Source organism: Macaca thibetana, chromosome 13 (genome assembly GCF_024542745.1).
Source record: "Macaca thibetana thibetana isolate TM-01 chromosome 13, ASM2454274v1, whole genome shotgun sequence".
In the NCBI taxonomy this organism is placed as follows: Eukaryota; Metazoa; Chordata; class Mammalia; order Primates; family Cercopithecidae; genus Macaca; species Macaca thibetana.
Window position 1 is genome coordinate 78414775 of NC_065590.1, and position 12054 is coordinate 78426828.

Genomic DNA, 12054 nt, shown 5'->3' on the forward strand with positions numbered 1-12054 from the left:
CCTCGGCCTCCCAAAGTGCTGGGATTACAGGCATGAGCCACTGCACCCAGCCTAATTTTTGTATTTTTAGTAGAGATGGGGTTTCACCATATTGGCCAGGCTGGTCTCAAACTCCTGACCTCAGGAGATCCACCTGCCTCAGCCTCCCAAAGTGCTGGGACTACAGCCGTGAGCACGGCTTACCTGGATGACAGTTTTTAGTTATGGTGATAACAAGACAGCAACATTGTAATACACAAGTTGTATTCATGGCAATGATCAATGGTCTACTCTACATATTTAAAAAAAAAAAAAAAACCCAGAATACCAAAACATTAGAAGCACATTTAAAAAACAAGGATAATTAGATAAACAGAAAACAAAAATTACATATGTAAAGTTTTTTTAAAATTCTTACCTCCTCACAACATCGCCTGCTTACAATAGCCCTATAGTCAATTCTATCCCAGAGCTGGTCCCTTAACTTTAAGAAATTAGGGAACAATTTTCTCCAGTTTTTCCCTAAAGCCCATGGAAAAATTTCATACTTGGTTTCTTCTTCATCTTCTTCAACTGTATTAGCCAGATACCTAACAAAGAAGATCACAACCCAAAAAAGAAATGGGTAAAGGACAGAAACAGGTAGTTCACACACACCAAAAGACATAAAAATGGCTTATAAACACATGAAAGGTGTTTAACGTTACTTAAAGAAATGCAGTTCAAAAATAGAGATTCAGTTAATTTTACCTTGTTGGGTTCTAGGTATTTCTTATTCCTACAAATCTTGAGCTTTGTTCTGGGATGCAGTTAAAATTACTTTGAAATAGTTTGATTCTTTCAGATGTTGCTTTTATGATTTTTTAGGTGGATCTGGAACAATGTTCAGTCTGGGGCTAGTTATTCCTCACTACTGAAGCAAGACCTTCCTGAATACTCTTCTCAAAGATCCATGAATTATGAATCTTTTCAGCCTGGCTGGTGGGAACAGCCACTATTTGCAGCCCTATGTGAATGTTAGGCAGTATTCTTCCTAATCTTTTCTTAACATCTTTCCCCAGATTCAGGTAATTTTCTTATACACATATGAAACTCAGTATTCTGCTAAATACTTGATGGGGACCAGGTAGGCACAGAAGCAGGAAAACATGACTCATCATAAGGAGAATAATCGATCAAAATCAACCCCAAACTGATACCCATGGTTGACAAGGTTGACATAAAAGATAAGGACATTGAAACAGTTATAACTATTCTGTATGTTCAAAAAGTTAAGTAGACATATTGAAAATGTACTTCTAGAGATGAAAACTACAATGTCTACAATGAAAAATATACTGATTGGGATTAATGGCAGATTAAATACCACAAAGAAAACATCTGTGAATTGAAGACACAATAGAAACTATTCAAGATGAAATACATAGAGAAAAAAGAAACAAAAATCATAAACACAGGATGAGGGCCAGGCATGGTGGCTCACGCCTGTAATCTCATGGGAGGCCAAGGTGGGCGGATTGCTTGAGGCCAGGAGTTGGAGACCTACCTGGTCAACACAGTAAAACCCCATCTCTACTAAAAATACAAAAATTATCTGGGCGTGGTGGCCCGCGCCTGTAATCCCAGCTACTTGGGAGGCTGAGGCAGGAGAATCACTTGAACCCGGAAGGCAGAGGTTACAGTGAGCCACTGAGATCGAAACACTGCACTCCAGCGTGGGCGACAGGGGGAGATTGTCTCAAAAAAAAAAAAAAAAAAAAAAAAAGAAAGAAAGAAAAGAAAAAAATTTAAAAAAATAAACAGAGCATCAGTTTGATGTGGCACTTCAAGGAATAGGTGGAATTGGAGACTCTGAAGGCCGGTATCAATAACAATGCAGGATTCTTTCAATGCTTTGTAATCTGAATAGGGCAGACAGAAAATCAGGTGGACAGAAGACATTTGAAGGAATAACAGCTGAAACTTTTTGAAATTTAGTAAAAACTATAAACCTACAGAGAAGTTCAATGAACCTCAAAGCACATGAAACATGAAGAAAATTAAACCAACAAACAGCATAACCAAATTGCTCAAAACCAGTGATAAAGAGTAAATCTTAAAAGTAGAGAAAAAATAACATATTAGATAACACAGGCACCACGATTAGGATGGGGTAGATTTCTCATTGGAAATAATACAAGTCTCACAGATGACTTTCCAAGAAAAACAGGCAACTTACAATAAAAATACTATAAAACACATAAGGGAACAAGGTACCAAGAGCAGAAACAGACCGTGAAATCTGAAAGTAATGGAATAGACACAAAATGTAAGAATAACTATTTCCAGTACATGTAAAAAAATTAAAAGTACCTTGATAATATGATAAATGGAAAAGTATATTTGAAAAATAAGAAAATAGAACTTTTATAAATGCAAAATTTTATAATGAAATTAATTAGCATATTAGACATAAGCTGAAGATAAAATTAGTGAACTGAGAGATAAATCTAAATAAATGATCTAAAATGCAGCCCAAAGAAACACAGATAGAAAATAGCAAAGATTGGCCAGGGTCGGCGGCTCACGCCTGTAATCCCAGCACTTTGGTAGGCCGAGGCGGGTGGATCACGAGGTCAGGAGATCGAGACCACCCTGGCTAACATGGTGAAACTCCGTCTCTACTAAAAATACAAAAAAAATTAGCCAGGCGTGGTGGCAGGCGCCAGTAGTCCCAGCTACTCGGGAGGCTGAGGCAGGAGAATGGCGTGAACCCGGAGGCAGAGCTTGCAGTGAGCTGAGATGTCACCACTGCGCTCCAGCCTGGGCGACAAGAGCGAGACTCCATCTCAAAAAAAAAAAAAAAAAAAAAAAGAAGAAGAAGAGAAAAAGAAAATAGCAAAGATGGGAATGGGTGCAGTGGCTCACTCCTATAATCCCAACACTTTAGAAGGCCGAGGCAGGTGAATTGCTTGAGCTGAGGAGTTCGAAACCCAGCCTGGGCAACATGGAGAAACCTCGTCTCTACAAAAAAATACAAAAAATTAGCTGGGTGTCGTGGTGAATGTCTGTGGTCCTGGCTATTTGGGAGATTGAGGTGGGTGGATCACTTGATCCCGGGAGGTGGAGATCACAGTGACCTGAGATCGCACCACTGCACTCCAACCTGGGCAACAGAGTGAGACTGTCTAAAAAAAAAAAAAAAAAAAAAAAAAAAAAAAGAGAGAGAGAGAAAGAAAGAAAAAGAAAATTTCAAAAATAAGTGATGTAGAAGACTAAGTGAGGCATAACAAGTTTAACTGGTTTCAAAAGGAGAAAAAGGACATAGCAGAGGAAGAGGAATATTTGAAGAGACAGTGGATAGAATTTTCTGAGTTGTCTGTTGAAAGGCATCAATCTTCACGTTGGGCTGATTGGCTCACGTCCGTAATCCCAGTACTTCTGGAGGCTGAGGCGGGTGGATTACCTGAGGTCAGGAGTTCGAGGCCAGCCAGGCCAATATGGTGAAATTCTGTCTCTACTAAAAATACAAAAGTTAACCAGGCATGGTGGGACCTGTAGTCCCAGCTACTTGGGAGATTGAGGTGGGAGGATCACTTAAACCTGGGAGGCGGAGGTTGCAGTGAGCCAAGATTGTGCCAATGCATTCCAGCCTGGGTGACAGAGCAAGACTCCATCTCAAAAAACAAAAAAACAAAAACAAAAAACATCAATCCTTAATCTTCAAATCCAGAAAGCTTACCATATCCCAAGTAGGTTATTAAAAAGAAACCAGTGCCAAACACCAAAGAGGTCTTAAAAGCAGCCAGAAGGCCAGGTGTGTGGCCCACGCTTGTAATTCCAGCACTTTGGGAAGGATGGCTTGAACTCTGGAGTTTGAGACCAGCCTGGGCAACATGGCAAAACTCCATCTCTACAAAAAAAAAAAAAAAAAAAAAAAAAAAAATTAGCCGGGTGTCACAGTGGTATGTGCCTGTGGTCTCAGCTACTCAGGAGGCTGAGGCAAGAAGATCACTTTAACCCTAGAGGTAGAGGTTGCAGTGAGCCAAGATCATGCTGCTGCACTCCAGCCTGGGTGACAGAGTGAAACTCTGTCTCAAAAAAAAAAAAAAAAAAAAAAAAAAAAAAAAATTAAGAATCTCCTATATGTTAGTAATTGGAAGATGAAATAAAAAGTAACATGTTCCTTGACCATAAGGATAAGGAGCCTACAATTAAGTAGAGAAGGCAAGTGAGTATGAAACAAATAATTGTGAAAGGTAGTGTGGAAGAATGATAATAGAAGTTCAGAGTCTTATAAGAATAAACAGAAAGGAAACATTATAAGACTGTATAAAAATGAAAAGAACTTGAGCTTTAGAACTATGGCTGAGAAAATATTTAATGAGAACTATTGAGGCCATACAAAAAGTATGATTATACTTAAAATGGAAATTATAATTCATGTTATTTTTAATATGGAGCTTACATAATACAACATGCAATACAACCTTACAGATAATTTTATTGCATAAACTCAATAGTGCTCTACTGGTAATAACTTTATAAAACAAGTGAAACAAATTCAATTTCAGGCATCTAGTAAGATTTAAACTAAAGCTTCTTTTGGTTTGTTTTTAATTCTCAGGTGAAAAAACCACAAAATAAATATTGCATCAAGTTACAAATACAATACTGAGATATATAAACAGCAATTTAACTTAGTGGTCGATGGCTGAATTTGGTCATTGATAACCATGCCTGAGTTTGTGCCCCTGCTTTGCTGCTTACTAACTTGTTTGCTCTTAGCAAGTACTTAATCTTCTTCTCAGTTTCCTCATCTGTAAAATGGGGATAATAAAAAATTTATTTCATAGGGAAAATTAAATGAGTTAATACTACATTAAAATTTTTTGTGGTGCCTTGCACATAGTACTCAGTATTACCTAATACTATTATATTTTTCCAGTTTAGCAATCATCCCAAATTTTGAGTTCATTTTTCCCTGTGTACTGGAAAATGTATCTCCTGAATACATGTAGAAATCAGTTTCTTCAGCCAGGAGCAGTGGCTCATGCCTGTAAGCCCAGCACTTTGGGAGGCCGAGGCAGGCAGATCATGAGGTCAGGAGATCGAGACCATCCTGGCTAACACAGTGAAACCCCGTCTCTACTAAAAATACAAAAAAATTAGCTGGGCATGATGGCAGGGGCCTGTAGTCCTAGCTACTTAGGAGGCCGAGACAGGAGAATTGCTTGAACCTGGGAGGTGGAGGTTGCAGCGAGCCAAGATAACACCACTGCACTCCAGCCTGGGTGACAGAGACAGACTCCGTCTCAAAAAAAAAAAAAAAAAAAAAAAAAAAAAAAAAAGAAATCAGTTTCTTCTAGTCCTTTTTTTTTTTTTTTTTTGAGACGGAGTCTCTCTCTGTCACCCAGGCTGGAGTACAGTGGTGATCATAGCTCACTACAGCCTTGAACTCCTGGGCTCAAGTGATCCTCTTCATCTCAGCCTCCCAAGTAGTTGGCACTACAGGCACACGCCACCATGCCTGGTTAATTTTTTTATTTTTATTTTTGTAGAGACCTGCTATGTTGTCCAGGCTGGTCTTGGACTTCCAGCCTGAAGCAATCCTTCCACCCCGCCTCCCAAAGTGCTGGGATTACAGGCATAAGCCACTATACCCAGTCTAGTCCTATTTCTTTAATCACTCTTTGATTCTGAATTAAATACACTTTGAGTAAAAACTTAATCTTCAGTGCTGACAGCTATTGTGATATTCAACTTAAATATTTTTTATATGTGTTTTCTAGTTAAACACTTGAAATTATATTCATGTGGCCGGGCGTGGTGGCTCATGCCTGTAATCCTAGCACTTTGGGAGGCTGAGACAGGCAGATCACTTGAGGTCAGGAGTTCGAGACCAGCCTGGCCAACATGGTAAAACCTCGTCTCTACTAAAAATACAAAAAATTAGTTGGGCGTGGTGGCAGGTGCCTGTAATCCCAGCTACTTGGGAAGCTAAGGCAGGAGAATCTCTTGAATCCGGGAGGCGGAGGTTGCAGTGAGCCAAGATTGCACCACTGCACTCCAGCCTGGGTGACAGAGTGAGACTCCGTCTCAAAAAAAAACCCATATATATGTACATTCATGCATTCCCAACTGCAGCATTATATCCAGCTATAGGGTAGAAAAGGATATATATATGTGTGTGTGTGTGTGTGTGTGTGTGTGTGTGTATATATATATATATATATATATATATTTTTTTTTTTTTTTTTCCCTGAGACGGAGTCTCGCTCTGTCTCCCAGGCTGGAGTGCAGTGGTGTGATTTCAGCTCACTGCAACCTCCACCTCCAGGGTTCAAGCAATTCTCCTGCCTCAGCCTCCCGAATAGCTGGGATTATAGGTGCCCGCCACCATGCCCAGCTAACTTTTGTATTTTTAGTAGAGATGGGGTTTTAACCATGTTGGCCAGGTTGGTATCGAACTCCTGACCTCAGATGATCCACCCGCCTCAGCCTCCCAAAGTGCTGGGATTACAGGCGTGAGCCACCGCACCTGGCTGGAAATATATTCTTAAATAATACAAAGTCTAAATGAATTCTGACCTATAGATTGGAAAATCATTTCACAGATTACAATGATAATATAAACTAATATAAAGTCAATGGAAGAATTGGAAAACAAACTGTATTCCTTTGTCACAGCCCAGTGTGTTTAGTAAAAGAGCCAGTGAATACCAGTGGTATCAAATATGAATAATGCCTATGTTAGATATATAGGTCCACAAAGATTATGTTTAGAGCATTTCTACAAGTTGTTCAATGTAAAAGGGCAATGATGATGGTGATTTTTACTATATATTAATGGAAAATTTCAGAGAATATTCTGGTTTGAAAAAATATTTAAGTCATAAAGAGGAGAATTTGGGATAATTTACATGGAAGCATTCTGAAAAATGTAAAACATGCAATACAAACTGAAGTGGAATACTCCAAGAAATCTTGGCCAGGCGCAGTGGCTCACACCTGTAATCCCAGCACTTTGGAAGGCCAAGGCGGGTGGATCACGAGGTCAGGAGATCAAGACCATCCTGGCCAACATGGTGAAACCCCGTTTCTACTAAATATACAAAAATTAGCTGAGCGTGGTGGCACGTGCCTATAATCCCAGCTACTTGGGAGGCCGAGGCAGCATAATCTCTTGAACCAGGGAGTCAGAGGTTGCAGTGAGCCAGGATCATGCCACTGCACTTCAGCCTGGCAATAGAGTGAGATTCCGTCTCAAAAAAAAAAAAAAAAAAAAAGGAAATCTTAGGCATATAGCGTAAGTGAAAAAAACATAAAAATATCCTATTAAAGTAAAAAATGTATAGCATTTATACAGGAAGGCCTATTCAAAGATATACATAAGGTTTTAAACAGCCTCTGTTTTAAATAAGGTGTAATATATATAACAGATAACACAAAAACGACTTAGTAGAAAGTATACTTACAGAGCAATAAAGAAATTTATCCTGGTATGCTCACTTATAGTAAATTTAGCCCTCTTGAAATAAACAAAGGTCATAGCCAAAAGATACTATAACGAAAAAAGTTAAAAATTAATATTAATATTTTGCTTTCACAAAGAAAACTGCTTTAAAATAGTTAACATTAAAATTTTCTGATGAATAAGTTAAAACAATAAAGTGTTACTTATTATAGAATTGTGTACTTACTTTTTTACTTTCTGTAATCCACCATGTGAACAGTGAAAAGTAATTCTTGACTATTTATTATATCATTATTTACTAGAACGGACTCCTAAATTTTATTATTGTCAATAGTTTGAGCTAAAATCCCACTTTTATCTAATTTAAACTTCAAATCTATACAGAAATTGAAGTAACAGCAAAATGAACAGCCATGCATCCTCACTTAGATGCACCAAATTTGCCGTGTTTGCTATCTCTATTTATGTGTATGTATGTGTATATATAATTTTTCTAAGCCCTTTGAGTTAGTTGCAGACATCCATACTAACTTTTTAAAATAACTTGTTAAAATGATTTCCAAATGACTTCAGAAATTAGAATAACATGGTTCTATTTTCATGGGGAGAATGTGTTTTAAAGATATTATTAGAAAGATACATCTCTAGCCTGATTATTAGCACATAGGCCATGTTCTGTCTGTTCAAATTAAAAACAAGTTACAATAATGTATCAGATTATCTCTCATAAGACATTTATTCATCCTATTGTAACAGGATTTGCCACAAAGGTGATACCAAGTTTTCACAGTAACTTCCAGTAAAGTACTCTTGAGATAGTGTTAAGATACAGTAGTTACTTTTCAAACACTGCCCCCTTCTGTGCAACAACTTTAATGCACCTTAAAACCGTAAAGTTTAAAACTTCCTGACGGGCGCGGTGGCTCAAGCCTGTAATCCCAGCACTTTGGGAGGTCGAGGCCGGTGGATCACAAGGTCAGGAGTTCGAGACCAGCCTGGCCAATATAGTGAAACCCCATCTCTACTAAAAATACAGAAAAAGTAGCCAGGCGTGGTGACACATGCCTGTAATCCCAGCTATTTGGGAGGCTGAGGCAGGATAATTGCCTGAACCCGGGAGGCGGAGGTTGCAGTAAGCTGAGATCATGCTACTGCACTCCAGCCTGGATGACAGAGTGAGACTCCATCTCAAAAGAAAAAGAAAAAAAAAAAACCCATCATAACTCCACATGAATTGTATATTTGATATTACAGCATTACTGTTAATTTTTAAAAGTATTATGACATTGTAATTGTTTTAAAATAGCCCTTAACTTTTAGTGATATATTGTGAAATATTTATGGAAAAATGTTAGGATGTCTGGGATCAGCTTCAAAATAATCCAGTTTTTGGTGAGAAGCATTAGAAGAAACAAGAATGGCCACAGTTGATCTACTGTAGCTAGATGAGAGGCATATGGAGGCTGTTTGTTCTATTTACTTCAAATTGTGTATGTTTTAAATTTTCCAAAATGAAATTTTAAAAATTGTATAAACCTTCTTCTAGTGTATCCCTGTCATCTTAAGCTTAAATAAAAATGTTCACCCCAGTACTTTGTATTTAATCACAAGCTAACCTTCCATTCATTCCCTTTACTGTTGGCTAGTAGTGATGTAAAGTCACGCTTAATTTTCAAATATGACTGCTTGATACAAAATGGCATTTACAAAGCTGAAAATTCTTAGCACAAGAAATTTTTTTCTAAAATAAAAGGCTGAAAATTTTATTTTATTATTATTATTTTTGAGACAGAGTCTTGCTCTGTCACCCAGGCTGAAGTGCAGTGGCTCCATCTCGGCTCACTGCAACCTCTGCCTCCTGGGATCAAGCAATTCTCCTGTCTCAGCCTCCTGAGTAGCTGGGACTATGGGTGCACACCACCACACCCGGCTAATTTTTGTATTTTTTAGTAGAGACGGGGTTTCTCCATGTTGGCCAGGCTAGTCTTGAACTCTTGATCTCAGGTGATCTGCCTGCCTCAGCATCCCAAAGTGCTAGAATCACAGGCATGAGTCACAAAGCTGAAATTTTAACCATTCAACAAAATCTAAAGAACATAGAAACATCGCTGCTCCCAATGTGTAAGTTAGACATTCTTTTATGAAACACTGATTCCTAAAGAACATGTTAAACTAATTTTACCTACAAAATTACTGAGATTTGTTTTCTGAGTTACTTACAAAATACTAAAATGCAGACTACCTCAGTAAATCTCAGAATATTTTTTCTCCACAACCTGATAAAAGGTAATAACTGATTAAAATGCATTAAGTCTATACTGATTTTTTGTTTGTGTTTTTTGTTTGTTTGTTTGTTTTTTTGTTTTTAAGACAGGGTCTTGTTCTGTCACCCAGGCTTGAGTGCAGTGGTGGTATCACAGCTCACTGCAGCCTTGATCTCCCTGGCTCAAGCAATCCTCCTGCCTCAGCCTTCTAGGTAGCTGTGACTACAGGTATGAGTCACCATGTCCAGATAATTTTTTTTTTTTTTTTAATTAGAGACCAGGTCTCCCTGTGTTGCCAAGACTGGTCTTGGAACTCGTGGGCTTAAGTGACCCTCTGATGCCTTGGCCTTCCAAAGTGTTGGGATTACAGGCATGAGCTGCCACACCTGTTCTGCTTTCTGTTTTCAATACAAATATAAATTTAAGGTCATTTAAATGTAATCAATAATATTCTACAATTCTTCAAGTATAGACTCAATCTATGCTATATGCTAATTCCAAAAATTAATGTGTAAAGATTCTGCTTCGAAGGAGCAGCGCAGGCTAGCTCTTATTTTTTTTAATTTTTAAATTTAATTAATTTATTTAGAGACAGAGTCTTGCTCTATTGTCCAGGCTGGAATGCAGTGGCACAATTGATCATAGCTCACTGTATCCTCCAACTTCTGGGTTCAAGTGATCCTCCCACCTCAGCTGGGTGGCTGGGACTACAGGTGCATGCCACCACACCTGGCTAATTTTTAAATTTTTTAGAGATGGGGGTCTCACTATGTTGCCCAGGCTGGTCTCCAACTCCTGGCTTCAAGTGATCCGCCCACCTCAGCCTCCCAAAGTTTTGGGATTACAGGTGTGAGCCACTGCACCTGGCCGCTAGCTCTTTTCTTAATCATAACTAATAAGATAGAAAATTCTTATAAGGTCTCATTAAAGCTCTAATGGTTCAGTTACATTATAATGCTGGTTAATGGTTATACTGTTACCAAATTTACCTTGTCTGCAATTTTACAGCAGCAGTCCATCCACAAGAAATCTTGAATTAAATCGTCATCTACAACAAAAGATAGCTATAACTTGTCTTTTAAAAACAGAATGTTTCCTTTTGAAGAATTTCTATGTCAAGAGATTACACATAGTGCTTAGAAATAAAACAAAAATGAATGAACCAGTGTTGCCTAAGGTGGAATTTTCAGTTCTTTGGTGTATTTACCATTGCAAGGACTGTACAAAAAACTACTGCTTTATCCTTCATCAACCCATCTGATTTGCCTTAATATATGGCTCAGACTGGAGAATGGCAGAAGTGTTTGGTTTACTGAATATCCAATAGTATTTTTAGTTTTGCATTCTTCTCTCCTATTTATCTCTATTCCACTTTCTATTATTCAAATACATACGAAAATGTCTATATAAAGGATTCATAATTCATTAGTTATTTATAATTAACATTTGAAAAAATTATTATGATAAAAAGATCAACAAACACATTGTTAAAATAATAACATCTAGAAAGTAGGTAAAATGTTAATTTCAATTCTAAAGGGCTAAAATATATAGTCTCAAAATATATTAATAGTTGTCAGGATGTAATCTAGAAAAATCTGCCTTTTTCCATTCCCTCTTTCTCTTTCTTTTTTTTTTTTTTAAGAGACAGGGTCTCACTATGTTGCCCAGGTGGGCCTTGAACTCCTGGGCTCAAGTGATCCTCTGGCTTCAGACTCCTGAGTACCTGGAACTACAGGTGCATGCCACCATGCCAGTCTCCTCTCTTTCATTTTAAGTAAAAAGGCATAACTTCTTTATATCCATTTGTGTACACTAAAATATCATCAATGTAGTCACATGGAAAGTTCCAAGAATAACTACTGATTTCCTGAGAATAGTAATTTCTGACTTGCTAATTTTTTTTCCTTTTTAAAATAGGGTCTCACTTTGTCATCCAGGCTGGAGTGCAGTGGCGTGATCTCGGCTCAACTGTAGCCTTAACCTCCTGGGTTCGAGATCCTCCCACCTCAGCCCCCCAGATAGCTGGGACTACAGGTGTGTACCACCATGCCCAGATAACTTTTTTTTTTTTTTTGTACTGTAGAGAGGGGATTTCACCACGTTGTCCCAGGCTGGTCTTGAACTCTTGAGCTCAAGCGATCCACTTGCCTTGGGCTCCCAAAGTGCTAGGATTACAGGTATGAGCCACCATATCTGGCTTTTTTTTTTTTTTTAAGACAGAGTCTTGCTCCATCGTCCAGGCTGGAGTGCAGTGGCATGATCTCGGCTCAGCTGTAGCCTCCACCTCCCAGGTTCAAGCGATTCTCCTGCCTTAGCCTCCCAAGTAGCTGGGATTACAGGCATGTGCCACCA

General features: G+C 38.3%; 2 protein-coding genes across 5 annotated transcripts in view; both read right to left on the reverse strand.

Annotated features, from left to right (window-relative positions):
• WDR43 (WD repeat domain 43) overlaps positions 1-12054 on the reverse strand; it is a 254939-nt gene that overhangs the window by 117759 nt on the left and 125126 nt on the right. The window lies entirely within an intron of this gene.
• SPDYA (speedy/RINGO cell cycle regulator family member A) overlaps positions 1-12054 on the reverse strand; it is a 39151-nt gene that overhangs the window by 20112 nt on the left and 6985 nt on the right. For all 4 annotated transcript variants that reach the window (XM_050754022.1, XM_050754020.1, XM_050754019.1 and 1 more), the window contains 3 exons: positions 10689-10747; positions 7437-7522; positions 398-569 (listed from right to left, as the gene is read on the reverse strand). In XM_050754022.1, coding sequence (XP_050609979.1) covers positions 398-569; positions 7437-7522; positions 10689-10747 — 317 coding nt within the window. The remainder of the gene's footprint in view (positions 1-397; positions 570-7436; positions 7523-10688; positions 10748-12054) is intronic.